The sequence below is a fragment of the Thamnophis sirtalis genome, unplaced genomic scaffold (genome assembly GCF_051295495.1).
Source record: "Thamnophis sirtalis isolate CommonGarterSnake01/CBP01778 unplaced genomic scaffold, rThaSir2_p1.2 scaffold_9, whole genome shotgun sequence".
NCBI classification, from domain to species: Eukaryota; Metazoa; Chordata; class Lepidosauria; order Squamata; family Natricidae; genus Thamnophis; species Thamnophis sirtalis.
The window spans coordinates 52,085,053-52,100,285 of NW_028261389.1; the positions used below are offsets into that span (position 1 = coordinate 52,085,053).

The 15,233-nt window shown below is 44.6% G+C and overlaps 1 protein-coding gene across 2 annotated transcripts in view; it reads right to left on the reverse strand.

The window, feature by feature from the left end:
* The window catches only part of ARID2 (AT-rich interaction domain 2), a 176,521-nt gene that overhangs the window by 24,444 nt on the left and 136,844 nt on the right, over positions 1-15,233 (reverse strand). For both annotated transcript variants that reach the window (XM_087723544.1, XM_087723543.1), the window contains one exon: positions 7,932-8,017. In XM_087723544.1, coding sequence (XP_087579670.1) covers positions 7,932-8,017 — 86 coding nt within the window. The remainder of the gene's footprint in view (positions 1-7,931; positions 8,018-15,233) is intronic.

Genomic DNA, 15,233 nt, shown 5'->3' on the forward strand with positions numbered 1-15,233 from the left:
CAGTAGTAATATAAACTACTGCATACATTAAGTAATTTGTTCAAGTAATGTTTCTGTTGGAATAGTCTGGACAGCTTCATTCACATTCTTCAATAATTTAGCCAAACGTCTCTTACTAACTTGATTCTGTTTTGGCAATCGAAATATTTCCATGTTTTCCATCTGAGTCTTAATCTTCTCAGTTAGTTCAGCTGTAGCTGTTGGTTCTTCAAGATCTAATCCAGGTCTTGCATTTTGTTCCTCATTTGCTTCTCTGTTTTCCTTCCTTTTCTCCACTACTTGTTCCTCCACTTCTAAATTATCTCTATTATCAATTATACTTAAGCCTTGATATTGCACTGCTCTGTTTACAACCTCTTGTAATTCTGCATTAGTGAATAGCTTGTGCTTCAAAATAACATGCTTCTGATCCATGTCTTTATTCATTGATTTCCATATCCACGTGATTCTTCTTCCAAATCTTGAACATGTGCTGCTTATTGTTGTTGTTGATAATGATGATTGCACAGTGAGGCAGATGTTCAGACTGGGTTTGGCATTTTTGTCTACCTATTGTGTTCTCACTAAGGATCTGGGATAGATGTTTGATGGTGTTGTCGCAGGGTGGAAACTTTTCTGAGTAAAGCCACCTTTTGCAATTAATTAATGGCAAATTTGTCACTGCCAATGGTGCTCAAGTGGTGGTCTAACTGTTTTGGGATTGCACTCAGGGTGCCCATTACTATTGATACTATCTTTGCTTGTTTTTGCCACAGTTGCTCTATTTCTATTTGTAGATCTTTATATTTTGTTATCTTCTTCAGTTCTTTCTCTTCTACAGGGCGGGGCATAACCTTTTCCTAGGGGGTCACAGCAACACTTGTAATAACAACACAAATAATTCATACACCATTCGAAAGCCCATCAAAAACTGAGTTTATTGACACGATTTAATAGTCAGTATGACCACCATTAGCCCTTCGAACAGCATTCAAACGAGGTGGATAAGAACACAACAAATCTTCAAACAGTTCCGTTCGATTTTCCAGATTTTTCAACACAGTTTCCAAATTCATTCTCAAAGTTTCAACCGAATATCGATTTTGACCTTGCTCCTGAATCATCAGAGCTTCCACTTCATCCTTAATTATGGCCCCAATGTTCTCTGCCGGATTGAGATCTGGCGAATTTCCCGGCCAGACGTCATTGCCCCAAAATTTGACATTGTTTTCCTTTAACAATTGCTGAGTCGCATTTGCACGCATGCAAGGAGCTTTGTCATGAAGAAAGACAGCCTCACCAACCACCAAGACATTGTCTGGATCACTGAGAAATGGAATGACATTCTCCAATAAAATTTTCTCACGGAAATAACTGCCATCCCAGGATTCCCCTTTATCCTTCAAAACCCAATGCAGTTTCTTGGCTGTGAAAATGACGAAAATCCCGATGCAAGTCGGATTGCGAACGATTTGTCGATATCGTTCATGTTTGGCGATGTCGTCGACGTCTTTAGCCCAAATTCGATCGTTCTGGAAATTCGGTTTTCGAATGGCATAAACGAAGAATTCGTCAGATGGCGCCAAATGAAGAAAATCTTCCTCGGTCCATTCAGACAACCAATCGCACAACCAAAGCCGATCTTGAACGTGTGTTTGAGTTTTCAATGGTTTGCAAATGACGTGGAATGGCTTCAAACCTTCTCGTTCTCGATATCGGCCGATTGTCCTTTGATCAACTCGTTTTCCACGAATTTGAAGGATTTCTTGGGCCACTTTTCGGTTTCCTTTTCGTTGTTTGCGACTGCCAGTTGCAATGATGGCTTTGCTTTCTTGGGACAGTTGCAGAGGACGCCCTTCTCCAAATTTTGTGAAACATTCTTGGCCTGTTTTGTTCCAATTATCAGTAACCCAATCCGGATGACGTTTCAATTTGTTTGCAATCCATTTTCGATTGATAAACGTCGCTCCAGCATCGCGAGCCTCTCGAAAGGCAATGCATTTTATTCTGTCAATGATCCTTTGTTCTTCCGAATCGAATTTTCCAGCCATTCTTAAAGCAAATTTAACATTTAATAGCTCATTCAATTCAGTTTTTTATGGGCTTTAAAATGAGGTGTCGCGGAAGTTGTAAACTGCTGTCGATCTTGCTGTGACCCCCTAGGAAAAGGTTATGCCCCGCCCTGTATTCTGCGTCTCCAGGCACTGTCACATCCACTACCCAGACTTTTTTGTCTTTCTTATCAACAATTGTTAAGTCTGGGGTGTTATGTGGCAGGTGCCAATTTTTCTTCTTCATTTTCTGTGACTTTCTCTATTTTATGGTCACACCAGTTGTTGCTTGCAGTCAAATGATATTTCTTTCAGATCTTTCAATGCACTATTGTTGCTACTTTATCATGCTGCTGCTTGTAGTCAGTCTGTGCAATCTTCTTGCAGCAACTTACCAGGTGGTCCACTGTTTCTTCAGCTTATTTTCATAGGTGGCACATCAGTGGTGGGATTTAAAAAAATTACTACCGGTTCTGTGGGCAAGGCTTGGTGGGTATGGCTTGGTGGGCATGGCAGGGGAAGGGTATTGTAAAATCTCCATTCCCTCCCCACTTCAGGGGAAGGTTACTGCAAAATCCCCATTCCCTTACAATCAACTGGGACTAGGGAGGCAGAGAATAGATGGGGGCCGGGCCAGTCAGAGGTAGTATTTACTGGTTCTCCAAAATACTCAAAATTTCCACTACCGGTTCTCCAGAACTGGTCAGAACCTGTTGAATAACACCTCTGTGGCACATGCTATCTGTTGCCGTCTTTTCAATTCTGGCTTTGTATGCATTTGTCCTTAAGGCTGGATCTTGTGCAGTCAGAATTAGTCCCTTGGACTTTTTCTTCAACTTTCATGCTCTTAATCATTGCCAGGTCTTATTATTATCTGCTTTCCCTGCTCTTTTTAAAAATGAATTGGCCATGTAGTGCTTTGTCTTCCCATGCCTCCAATTTGTTCTTCATTTGGTCTTTTCTTGTAGGCCATTTTGGTTAGTCAGTTAGCCTTCCTGCCATACTAACTTCAGTGCATCTTCTTCATTGTCCTTCAGATATTCTTCCAAAGCCCATTCTTCTTCTTCAATCATTTGATGTACTTGCAACATTCCACCCCACCTTTTTGCTTTGGTAGGTAGAGTCTGTCAATGTCGCTGCGAGGATGAAAAGCATGATTCATTGTCATTATTTTTCTGGCCTTCCTATCCATTGCATTTAGTACTGCTTGAGTCCAGTCCACTATTCCTGCTGTGTAGCTAAAGATTGGAATTGCCCAGGTGTTGATTGCCTTGATAACATTTTCTTCATTGACTCCATTGAGTTTGGATTCCATTGAGATCTTCTTCACTCTCTTGATGTATTGATCTCTAATCTTTTTCTTGACTTCAGTGTGCTTGATATTGTCAGCTTGAAGGATACCCAGGTAATATCTTCATGCAGACTCTGGGGCATCTTGATTCCTTCAGTTTTCACCATTTTTCCTTGTCTGATAGTAAGTGTGGCACATTTGTCCAATCCAAACTCCAAAATCTGTAATATCTTGGCTATATATGTAAACGGTGTTGAGCAGCGATTCTGTTTCAGATGGTGTTTCTCCATATGGATTCAGATTGTTCATGTAAAGGAGGCGGGACAGTCTGGCAGATGATGATGATGATAATTACTATTATTGTTGTTGTTGTTGTATTCACATTAAAAAACTATAAAAGGCAGCTAAAATATAATAGACGAATGAATGTTAACAATAATGGAACTATCATAATACCTACTAGTTCTGTGGGATCCCCAGGTTTAATGGCAAAACCAAATCTTAAAGGGCATTTGGAAAGTATGAGCAGCCTAAACTTGGGGGAGGATATTCTACAACCATAGTGTCATTGACAAGAAGGTTCATTGCCTAGTCCCAAAATGACAGAACTTGCAGCATACCTTCTCTACTAGATTTGGTGGGATAGAAGGATGTAACTGGGTAAAGTTTTATCCCTCTAATAACCTGGTCCCATGTACGGCTTTAAAGGTCAAGGCTAGCACATTGAATTGGATCTGAAAATAAATTACCAATGCATCTTGCACAGCAGAGGTGTAACTTGTATTCTACAAGGAGCACAAATAACTGCCTGCATCATTCTATTTTGAAGTTTCTGGGTGGTCTTCAATGGCAGTCCCATGTAGAGTGCATTACAATAGTCCAACTGGGATATGACTAGGGCATGAGTGACCATGAGAAGGGCCTCTCGATCTAGGAATGGGAGCAACTGGCATGCAATATGAAGTTGTGCAAAGGGCCCTCTAATGACGATTACTATCTCCTCCAGAAATCCAGAAGGACACTAGATTGAGAATGGAATCTGTTTGGGGCAATGTAACACCATTCAGATGATATAGTCCCAGAACTGGATAGTCCTTAAACCTAAAACAAGGTGGCGCAGTGGTTAAATGCAGCACTGCAGGCTACTGCTAGATCAGCAGTTCAGCGGTTCAAATCTCACCGGCTCAGGGTTGACTCAGCCTTCCATCCTTCCGAGGTGGGTAAAATGAGGACCCAGATTGTTGGGGGCAATATGCTGACTCTCTGTAAACCGCTTAGAGAGGCCTGAAAGGCCTATGAAGCGGTATATAAGTCTACTGCTATTGCTGCTATTGCTATTGCTATATAAAACTACTCCATATTGCCAAAGTTCAGTTGAAGTCTGTTGTTCCCCATCCAGACCCTCACAGCTTCCAGACACTGGGATAAGGCATCCACAGTATTGCTTAATTCACCATGTGTGAAGATATACAATTGTGTATCAGCATATTGGTGATACCACATCACAATGGATTAACTCATCCAGGGGCTTTAAATGTTTAACATTTAACATTCTTTAAATATTAAATAGGGGAAAAGAAAGCACCAACCCCTGTGGCAACCCACATAATAGGGGCAAAGATGGGGATCTGTTTTCCTCAAACAACCACTGACTGGAATCAATCCTTGAGAAAGGAGGTGAACTACCACATCACAATGCCACCCACCCTCAATCCTCTAAGTCCATGCTGGCGAACCTATGGCACATGAGAGGGGTTGTTTTTGCCCTCCCCAGGCTCCTAGAAAGCCTCTGGAGTCTGGGGAAGGTGAAAAAACTGTGCCAAAAGCTTGGGGGGGGGGGCTGGTTGCGCGCATAGCATTATGGGTGTGGCACACCCGTGCATGACACTGCACTCCCCCTGCTTTTGGCACGGGAGCCAAAAAGGGTTACCCATCGCTGCTCTAAGTCTATCCACAAAAATACCATAGTCGATGGTATCAAAAGCTGACAAGAGATCAAGACATGGCAAAGGCTAGATGCAGAACCCCCATTCTGCCCATATCAGATATCAACTAAAAGTACAACCAATGCAGTTTTCATTCCATACCCTGGTTTAAACCCTGATTAAAAAGGATCCAAATATTCCACTTTATCCAAGGCCTTCTGGAGTTGCTGCACAACTAATTTCTCAATCACCTTTGCCTCAAAGATGATATTGGATACTGGATGAAAATTGAGAGACCGCCTGCTGCCAATTACCTCCCACAGACCCATTAGATCTCACAGGGTTGGCCTCCTCCGAGTGCCATCTACTAGCCAATGCCACCTGGCTATTACCCGGGGGAGGGCCTTCTCTGTGGCAGCTCCGGCCCTCTGGAATGAACTCCCCGCAGGGATTCGGACCCTCACCTTTCTCCAGGCCTTCCGAAAAGCCATCAAAACCTGGCTTTGCTGGCAGGCCTGGGGGTGATGAGTTCCCTCCCCTCTCGACATGTATGGTTGTGCGACTGTTGTCTACTTTTATTATTTGTATTTTGTCTTTTTATGTTCCCCTTTTTCCCCCTTGAATTGTTCGCCGCCTTGAGTCCTCCCGGAGAAGGGCGGCATACAAATAATAAAATACAAATACAAATACAGTATTGTGGAGTCCAGCAATGCTTTCTCAAGGAGGTGGCATACCAGAGCCTCCTTAAGACATACAGGAACCTTCTCACTCAAGAATTCACCACCGTTAAAATCCACTCACACACCATCCAAAGCTTAGGGACATGGATTTAAAGACCAAATGGCTGAGCTCACAATCCTAAGGACCCATCAGCACTAACAGATCCAAATCTTTTCCAGATTACCAAGCAAGACTTTGCCTCAGATATTTATCTGGAATTTCAACAAAGACAGTATCCCACTGTGAGTGAATTCAAGTGACTTTTACTGTCACAAAGTTGGGTTTAACCCATGTTTACCCAAATACGTCCCCAGTAGAGTACCAGCAATGCCTAGACTTCTCTTGCTTCAAATCCCTAAACTATGGGAAGTGATGGGTTCCACAAGAGGTAACATAGATTGCACATAGGTGCAATCAGATCCGGAGCTTCAGATGCCACCCTGTTCCAAGTGGTGATCAAGCCTTCAGATGTAGCAAACCAACAAGAACTCCAAAACTCCCCCAAAACTAACCTGAGTTTATTAATTTGCCAGAGGCAAATCAATGTATGTATGTTCTATACAGGTAGTCCTCAACTTACAACAGTTGATTTAGTGCCTGTTCAAAGTTACAACAGCCCTGAAAAAAGTGACATTAGAATGTAATGGCCCCATGATCATGTGACCAAAATTCAGTTGCTTGGCAACTGGTCCATACTTTTCACCATTGCATGAATTTATGCAACCTTCTGACAAGCAAAATCAATGGGGAAGTCAATGTGGATTCACTTAACAATCAGGTTACTAACATCAACTCACTTAACAAATGTCTCACTTCACAACAGAAATTTTGGGCTCAATTTTGATTGTAAGTCAAGGACTACCTGTATTGAAGTTAACTGGACTGGAAGATGAGCAAGTTTTAAACTGGAAGAAAAAGTATTAATAACTATACTATGCTGAAGACGCTACTCAAAAGTTGCAAATACAAATGATCTGCAAATTCTATTAATGGAATTCAAGAAGCACAAAAAATCCCCAAATGTTAAATAGAAAGAAAACCAAAATTAATATATGGCATTAGGTATAACTATCAGTATTAGAACTGAAAATTAAGATATGAAGTGGTGGATATCTTTTATTTTTTAGGATTGACTATCAATAGTGGGGCTGGGAGTCATATCAGCACCTGCAGTTTAGCAATAAAGATACTCATAGAAAGATACTCAAACACCATGTTGTGTCTACACTTACAAAAATCAGATTGTGTATATAATGGGTTTTTTTTTTTACATCCTATGGAAGTAAAAACATGGACTTCAAAAAAAGAGGATATAAAAAGTATTGATGCTTTTGAATTTTGGGATTTAAGAATACCTATACTATAGATAACTAGGCAAACAAATAAAGGAATTATAGAACTAATCAATCCAGAGTTTTTAATTTGAGCAACAATGCTCATAGCTCAAATTATCATATTTTGGACATGTAATGTGAAGTCCTAGCTTTCTTGAGAAGTGTGTGGTGCTGGGAGAGAAGAGGGAAGAAAAGAGAAGAAAACAAACAGCAGCAAGATGGATGGACTTGATTACAATACTGCTAAGTATAACACTGAATGTGTTGAAGAGCCAATTTGGGGATAGATCATTGTGGAGAAGGTCTATTTATATGGTTACTGAGAGTCAACACCAATTTGATGGCGTCTGTATTCATGTTTGCACATCACTTGTGGACCACCTACTCCATATGGATATGTACAGATTGATAAGCAATTCATCACCCATTAAGCACTTTAATTTTCTGTCAGACCTACTTTGGAACCTTTAATTAGACTTTTAATTTAACAATTATCTTGCTTTAATGTGTCATATTTTCACAAAATTCATCATAAAATATATAACCTGCAATTCTTTCCATATTGAACATAATGAAATATCTTTCTGAGTATTCTGAGTATTTGATTATTAAGGGAGTTTACACCTCTTACTTTGTGGAAGGTTTTGAACTTCCTACTTGTCCATGTTCATCTTGCTTTAATCCCGCAAGGAGTGCATCTCGTGAGCAATGCTTATCCTGTTTCAGAAAGAGAAAGTAGTATTAAATCATACTGGAATTAATTAAGCCTGACTGGTGAACTTGTATAACCACTAGGGATTATACACATCCAAATGAATGAATGGAGACTGTACCTGAATGGACAGCATCATAGGAGATTCTGTAAACTGTCCAGTCAATATGGATAATCAGCAACATAAATCAAAGAGAGTGAATTTTTAAAAATCATTTTGTAGGTTAATAATACACATAGCTTTGTTATTTTACTGAAAAATGAAAATAATAGGAATCAGATGATTTTGGAAAACAATCTTCTAGTTAATTGCAGAATACTTAAAAATCCTGCATTTACTGAATATATTTGATATATTAAGTCACTATTACCAGTTTAAAAAATTTAGATACAACTATATTTTAATTTCATATCAAAAGGAACTGACTGTCCAATTGTATAGATCTCAATAAAGTCAAAGGAGACTACTCTCAGGTAAGTGGGAGCACATTCAGAGAGATGTAATAGCATTCATATCTTCAGCACAAGCTTTTATTAATAATAAATTATCAATTGTAATTAGACTCTATTCTTATAGTTAAATTTTTAACCATTAACACTCTTTTAATATATTTTTAAATCTTGTGCTTGCTTTGATTCTCTATACAGCATTTCCTCTCTACTAGTCTAGAAATTCAAAATGAAAATCTCATTCCAGAGATTCCACTGGTGTACAAAACATATGCATAACTCTAAAGACTTACATAATAGTATGTCTTACAATAATTTTGTCTTATTTTCACCATCAAAGCATTGTATTTGTCAGGCCGGCAGTCATATTCCTTTTAGGATCTTTGGCCTGCCACAGTCTCTATTATTTTTCTATGCTGTTTCATTAGTGGGGTAAATGGGAGGGGGAATAGTAAGGAGTAGAAATGTAGAATGTGTTGTTGTCAAAATATAACATTCCTTTCTAGAAGCCCAAGGTCATCCTTTGTCTCTGCACGTCTGCAGCTGACTGGAACTAGCTGGGTGGAAATGCCAGCGTGGCAGAGGAAGATTGGACCATGTGATGGACTTGTGGGTTTGGGGACAAGGTTTTGAACTTTCAAGTGGGGGAAACCTAGGAAGCTTTCAGATTCGGGTTTTCCACAGATGTACCAACATGTCTCTTTTACTAAATTGGAACTTTGATGAAAGCTATGCCTTGAACTCTGATTTAATTCTGGATATTTGGAATGCTGACAGTATGATTAATAGAATTGATCGAGAAATCCAATACTTCATTTTATTAATCAATTAATTCCTTTTGACATTGTTCCTAGGCGGCAATTACCATGTCATGGACCAGTAGGCTACTTTTAGTTTATTTCGAACTCTTTCTAGATATTTATTGAGACTCAGATGTTTATTATTCCTATTTCTAAAAATAAGAAGCTCAATAAAATTTTATACCAAATGGATTCGATAGGAAGTTCTCCAGCTGGACAGACGTGGGAGATGTGGGCTCCTAAGAGTCTCATATGAACCCTGTCTGACAAACCATCTCCAAAGATTCTTTTGAATCAGAACCCCCACTGGAGGTGGGGGCGAAGAAGGGCAGCATCTCATCAGACCCTGAGAGAAGCAACAGATCTCTCGTGGGTTAGAGATTTGCCTATGAATCGGAGTCGGGGTGGCAGCCTTCATGGTTGACAAGATGCTGGCCTTTTTGTCAAAATAAGTTTGGAACAGGCGGAGACCCGGAAGAGATAAAAGACCTGGTAAGAAAAATTAACTAACTCACAACTATAAATTAAACCTGGAAAAGGCAAAGAAATTTTGAGAACATAAATAATACTGATGATCAGATCGGGCCTTTTTTTTTCCTAAAAGAAAAAGAACAAAGGAAGGTGGAGGGTTGTAACACCAGGTCCCCCCCCCCTCCGGAAGTTCTTTGTCTGCACTTTCGAACAGAAGAACAGAAAGCAGAGCAGTTACAAACCCACATAATTATAACATTAAATTTGGTTTTGGATCTTAAACAGAAACCAATATTTTTACTTTGTTTGAATTCCTTCCAGCTAAATTAATCAAGAAAAAAGCATGTTTTTCTTCTGAACCCACTCAATATAAACTCTAATTTGGTCTCGGATATCAAATAGAAACAAAATATTTTGATCTCTTTTTCTCTGATAACAAATAATCTAACCTTGACTGTGTGGGAAGTTTTAATTAACCAACTACCATAAATCAGAAGTTGCAATAGCAGGAAGCAAAAGAGACATTTACCCGAATCTAGCTCTTTATAAGTTTGTTCTAATTGATATGTTCTCCTGAGCGCTGCTTGGAGAGTCCAAGCATGGGTTAACACAGTCTATCTGCCCTAGGACTGAGTATCTTTTTTCCCCTTTGACCACACCTCCCTTTGCCTTTACAATCCCAGATTAAAAACTCAGTATGCCCAGTGAGGACTTGAATTTGGGGAGTTCCTCAGTCCTAGAGCAGATAGAGTGGACTTCCCATCATAAGTGCTCTTCTATTACCATTACATCCCTAAGACCACCTCATCTGTTAGACATCTGATTCTGTGAAATGTCTTACAGCTGCTTGTCGCTGCTGAGGGGTTGTCTGTGCAGCTGACTGCCGGTGGTGGAAGCGGAGCGGAAGCGTGAGTCGTTCGCCCGGCATCTGCCGGTGAACAGTGGGGGGGGGGGGGGGGAAGGAAGACTTTGCTTGTCTTTTCCTTTGTGTCGCAAACGTTCCAGGTAGCGCGGAGCCTTCTTGCTGGCTCGAAAGGGCATGGGCGGCTTTCCCTACACTGTCGGCTGTCGCACCGGCCATTTTGGAAATTTGTGCGCTTTCCCCCAGCAACAGGGGCAGGATCTGCGCGTGCAGTGGTGGCCATTTTGGATGAGTCATTTCGCAGCCGCGTGTAGCGAGAGACCTCTACGGGGCGGCAGCGAACCAGGGAAGTGGTCTCCATTGTCTCTTGCTTGGAACCGTTGCGATCGACGGGCCGCCTCTCCATACCCCAGCAGCATTGCGGATCACCGTCTGGGAGGCCAGAGACTTGTCTGGGGCACCAGCAAGTCGCATCCTCCCATGCCAGACCAGCCAGAGGGCTGTGGACGGCCTGAGAAGGGACCTAGTCCTGTGGGCAACCCTCTCCTCCACGATCTGCGGGCGCCAGTAGCCGGCTGGCCTGCGCCCAATCTGGCCTAGTGAATCAGCTCCTCGTCACCTTCCTTTTTGGCTGAAGGCCAAAGGTTTGGAGTTTCAAGAGGCCCAGTCAGGGCCCTCAGCCAAATGGGCCGGGCCAGGCTGGATCACCCGCCCAAAGGGGGGAAAGGGAACAAGGGCTCCAGTAGGCACCCCACGGGGCCTTCTGAGGGCAATGAGCAGAAGGATAGTGCCAAGCACTGCAAGAGGGGGGGTTTCCCCTATTCCATGGAAACATCACCCATCCCCGGAATGCAGGGAGGCACCTGATCCCACCCAGGGCAGAGGCTTGAGTTAGGGTTAGGGTTAGGGTTAGGTTAGGGTTAGGGTTAGGGTTGGGGCGAGCAGGTCACCATCATCAGCAGGGGAGATATCCAGGGATTCCTCCCCTGCAGCTTCATGGGGGTACCCAGATTCTCCCAGTTCTTCCCTGAGGGAGGAACTGGCACTCTCGCAAGTGTCTCTCCCCTCTGAGGAGGGCTCAACCTCCGGGGCCTACAGGAGCCACAAGGGTTCTAGTAAGGCTCACTGCAGGGAGAGAAAAAAGTCAGCTCTGTCCGCAGAGATGAAGGAGGTCATATCTCTGGCCATCTCTCAGAGCATTGCTGAGGGCATGAAGTATCGTACTGGTAAAGAGGCACCTTCCAAACCTAAACAGGGGCCATAACTGACCCCTGAGCAGGCAACGGCCTCCCCCAGCACCTCGGTGGCCATGGAGGAGTCCGCCCTGGGAGAGGGGGAGGTGGAGGACTTTCAGTTGTCGCAAGACGAGGATCTTCCTCCAGACAAACCGGCCTTCACCGGCCTTTTTAAGCCTTCTTTCTTTAAGTCCATCCTACATAAGGCGAAGGCAGCCACAGAGCTAGGGACCACTGCCAAAGGGTCCACCTCTGGGGCATCAGGCACCAGAGACCACAAAGAAGGCCTATTTAAGGAATCAGCCTCGACACAGGAATTCATTCCGGTGCCGGAGCTCATGAACGTGGTCCAGAGGCAGTGGATTCAGCCTGGGACCTTGACCAACCCTGGCAGGGGTGACAAATCCTTGTACACCGTTGAGCCAAAAATAGAGGAAGCCCTGAAGCTACCAGTGGTCTCTCTGACCTCTACCTCCAACCTGCCGGCGGACCTTCTAGAAGGTCTCAAGGCGGAGGATAAGAAGTCAGAGAAGGCGTGCCTTAAAACACATCAGGCGGCCGCCTGGGCTATTAGTGCCTCCACCTCCGCCTCGTTTTTCATAAGATCTTCTCTCCTCTGGCTGAGGCAATTGAGATCCAGACCCGACTCTGGGGGATCTTGATGGAGGCATGACTTAACAAAAATCATCACAGTAGTGGAATATTCTGCTGATGCGTCCTTAAATGCAGCTAAATTTGCATCCCGGGCGCTAGCTTCTAATGTTACCTCTCGCTGTTTGCTCTGGCTTCGCCACTGGCAGGCGGAGATGAAGGCAAAGTGGAAGCTGGCGTCTGCTCCATTTAAAGGGGGTCTCCTCTTCAGAGACGCCTTAGACAAATTCACCATTGAGACCAAGGACAAGATGAAAATCCTTCCTGCCACCCTGAAAAAAGTAGACCACAAGGGATCTGGCTTCTTTCGGAGGCAGCCCTTTCGGGCACAGGACAATGCCCAGCCTTCCACCTCTTCTTCCTACCATAGATCCTACACCCAGCAGGGCGATAGGGGTCAGGACAGGGGTTCCTTCAGAGCACGGGGTAGGCAGCAACACCAACAAAGCTCCTTTCGCAAGCCCTTTCATGGTGGATCCAATTCCCGAAACTTCCGCAGGGATCCTTTCATAGGGGGTCGGCTGCAATTTTACGCCGACAGGTGGGCGAAGATAACCACAGACCAGTGGGTACTGAATAGGGTCAGGAGGGGTCTCCTTCTGGAATTTCTGTCCTTTCCCCAAAGAACGTTCATCCGCTGTCCAACTCCCAGGAGTTCCCTGAAAAGGGAACTCATGCAGGCGGAGATCCGCCACTTAGTTCAGATAAAAGCCATAGAACCGGTCCCCAAGGAGCAGGAGAAACAGGGATTTTACTCCATACTGTTTCTAGTGCCCAAAGCATCAGGGGGATGGAGGGCCATTCTCGATCTAAAGCGCCTAAACCTCTATCTGGCATATCGGAGGTTCAAAATGCAATCCTTCAACTCCATCTTGGATTGCGTAAGACGAGGCGATCTTCAAGTCCCGATCCACCCAGCCCACAGGAAGTTCCTGAGGTTCTTCTTCGAGGGGGAGCACTACCAATACCAAGCTCTCCCCTTCGGTTTGTCCTCGGCTCCCAGGACATTCATGAAACTGTTGGTGGTTGTGGCGGCCCACCTCCGAAACCGCCCCGTTCTCGATGACATCATAATTCACTCCCCAAGCCGGGCCCAAGCTTGGCGGGACATCCGGATCACCATCAGAACACTCCAACAGCACAACTTCTCAGTAAACCTGAAGAAGAGCCACCTGGAGCCAACTACGAAGATACAACACCTGGGGGTTATTCTGGACTCGAACTCTTGTCAGGTTTTCCTATTGCCAGAGCGGTTGAAGTCTCTCCGGGACAGCGTGCGCCTTTGCAGCGCGGCCAGGTTGGTACAAATTGTCCAGTTGTCTCAAATTCTGGCCATTATGATTTCCTGCCTGAAGGTAGTCCCCTGGGCTCGTCTCCATGCCAGGGAACTACAATGGTTCCTTGTGCCCATGCAAAGGGCATAGGCGTGTGAGAGTACCTCCAAAGGTGCTCTGCTCTCTTATCTTGGTGGAAGATGAAAGCGGTAGAGAAAGGGTCTCTGTTCAAAGAACCCGAGAGACTTGTAGTGACCACCGATGCCAGCCTTCAAGAGTAGGGAGCTCACTGCCAGGGCGAGCTAGCTCAGGGACTGTGGAGCCAGAGGGAGTCCTTCCACAGCATAAACTGGTTGGAGCTAAGAGCGGCCAGGCTGGCTCTCCGTCAGTTCTCCCCTCAGATTGTGGGTCATCACGTGCTGTAGCTCACCGATGTGCCAACAAAGGCCCACATCAACAGGGAAGGCGGCACGCACTCTAGATCACTCATGGCGGAGGCGGAAGCTCTGGGCAGGTGGGCGGAACACCACCTGCTTTCCATCAGGTCGGACCACATCTCCGGGACCAGCAACCAGAAAGCGGATTGGTTGAGCTGGCAGACGATCGACCATTCAGAGTGGCAGCTACACCCAGACATTTTCAATCAGATTGTACAGAGGTTTGGCGAACCACAGTTCGACCTCTTCGCCACTCTCCACAACACCCACCTGACTCGCTTCTATTCCCGTTACTGGTCTCCAGGGGCGGAGGGGACGAATGCCCTGAGGTGCAAGTGGCCTCCAGGGCTTCTGTATGTGTTCCCTCCTCTCCCGCTCATTCCGCAAGTTGTGACCAAGCGGCTGGAAGAAGACGTGGAGATCCTGCTTGTGGCACCCCATTGGCCCAGGAGGTGCTGGTACGCAGGAGACCATCTCCCTCAGCCAGGGGGCGATCCTTCATCCAGACCCCCAGTGGCTACAACTAGCCGTCTGGCACTTGAGGGGGACCTCCTGAGGGAACAGAAGTTTTCAGACAAGGTCATTCAAACCATTCAGGCGTCCAGAATATATGAGGCCACTTGGAAGGTGTACTCCACCTGGTGCCAAGAGAAAGGATTGCAGGACACAAAGGTCTCTATTCCTCAGACTTTCTACAAGAGAGGTTGGAAAAGGGCTTGGCCCCCAACACCCTGCGCCGCCATGTAGCGGCTTTGTCTACCATTCTCTCCAGAGGTTGCTCCCGCACCTTGAGCCAACACCCTCTGGTTAAGAGTTTCCTGAAGGGTGCTTCAAGGCCTCCTATGATACACCGTCTTGGAACTTGCTGTTCATTCTTAGGGCCTTGATGGGGGTCCCGTTTGAGCTGCTTCGAACCACGTCTCTTCGACACCTAACTATTAAGACTGCCTTCCTGGTCGCTATCACCTCAGCCAGGAGAATATCTGAGTTAGCGGCCCTATCTGTCAGGGAGGACCTGTGTATTGCCCATCCAGAGAGAGT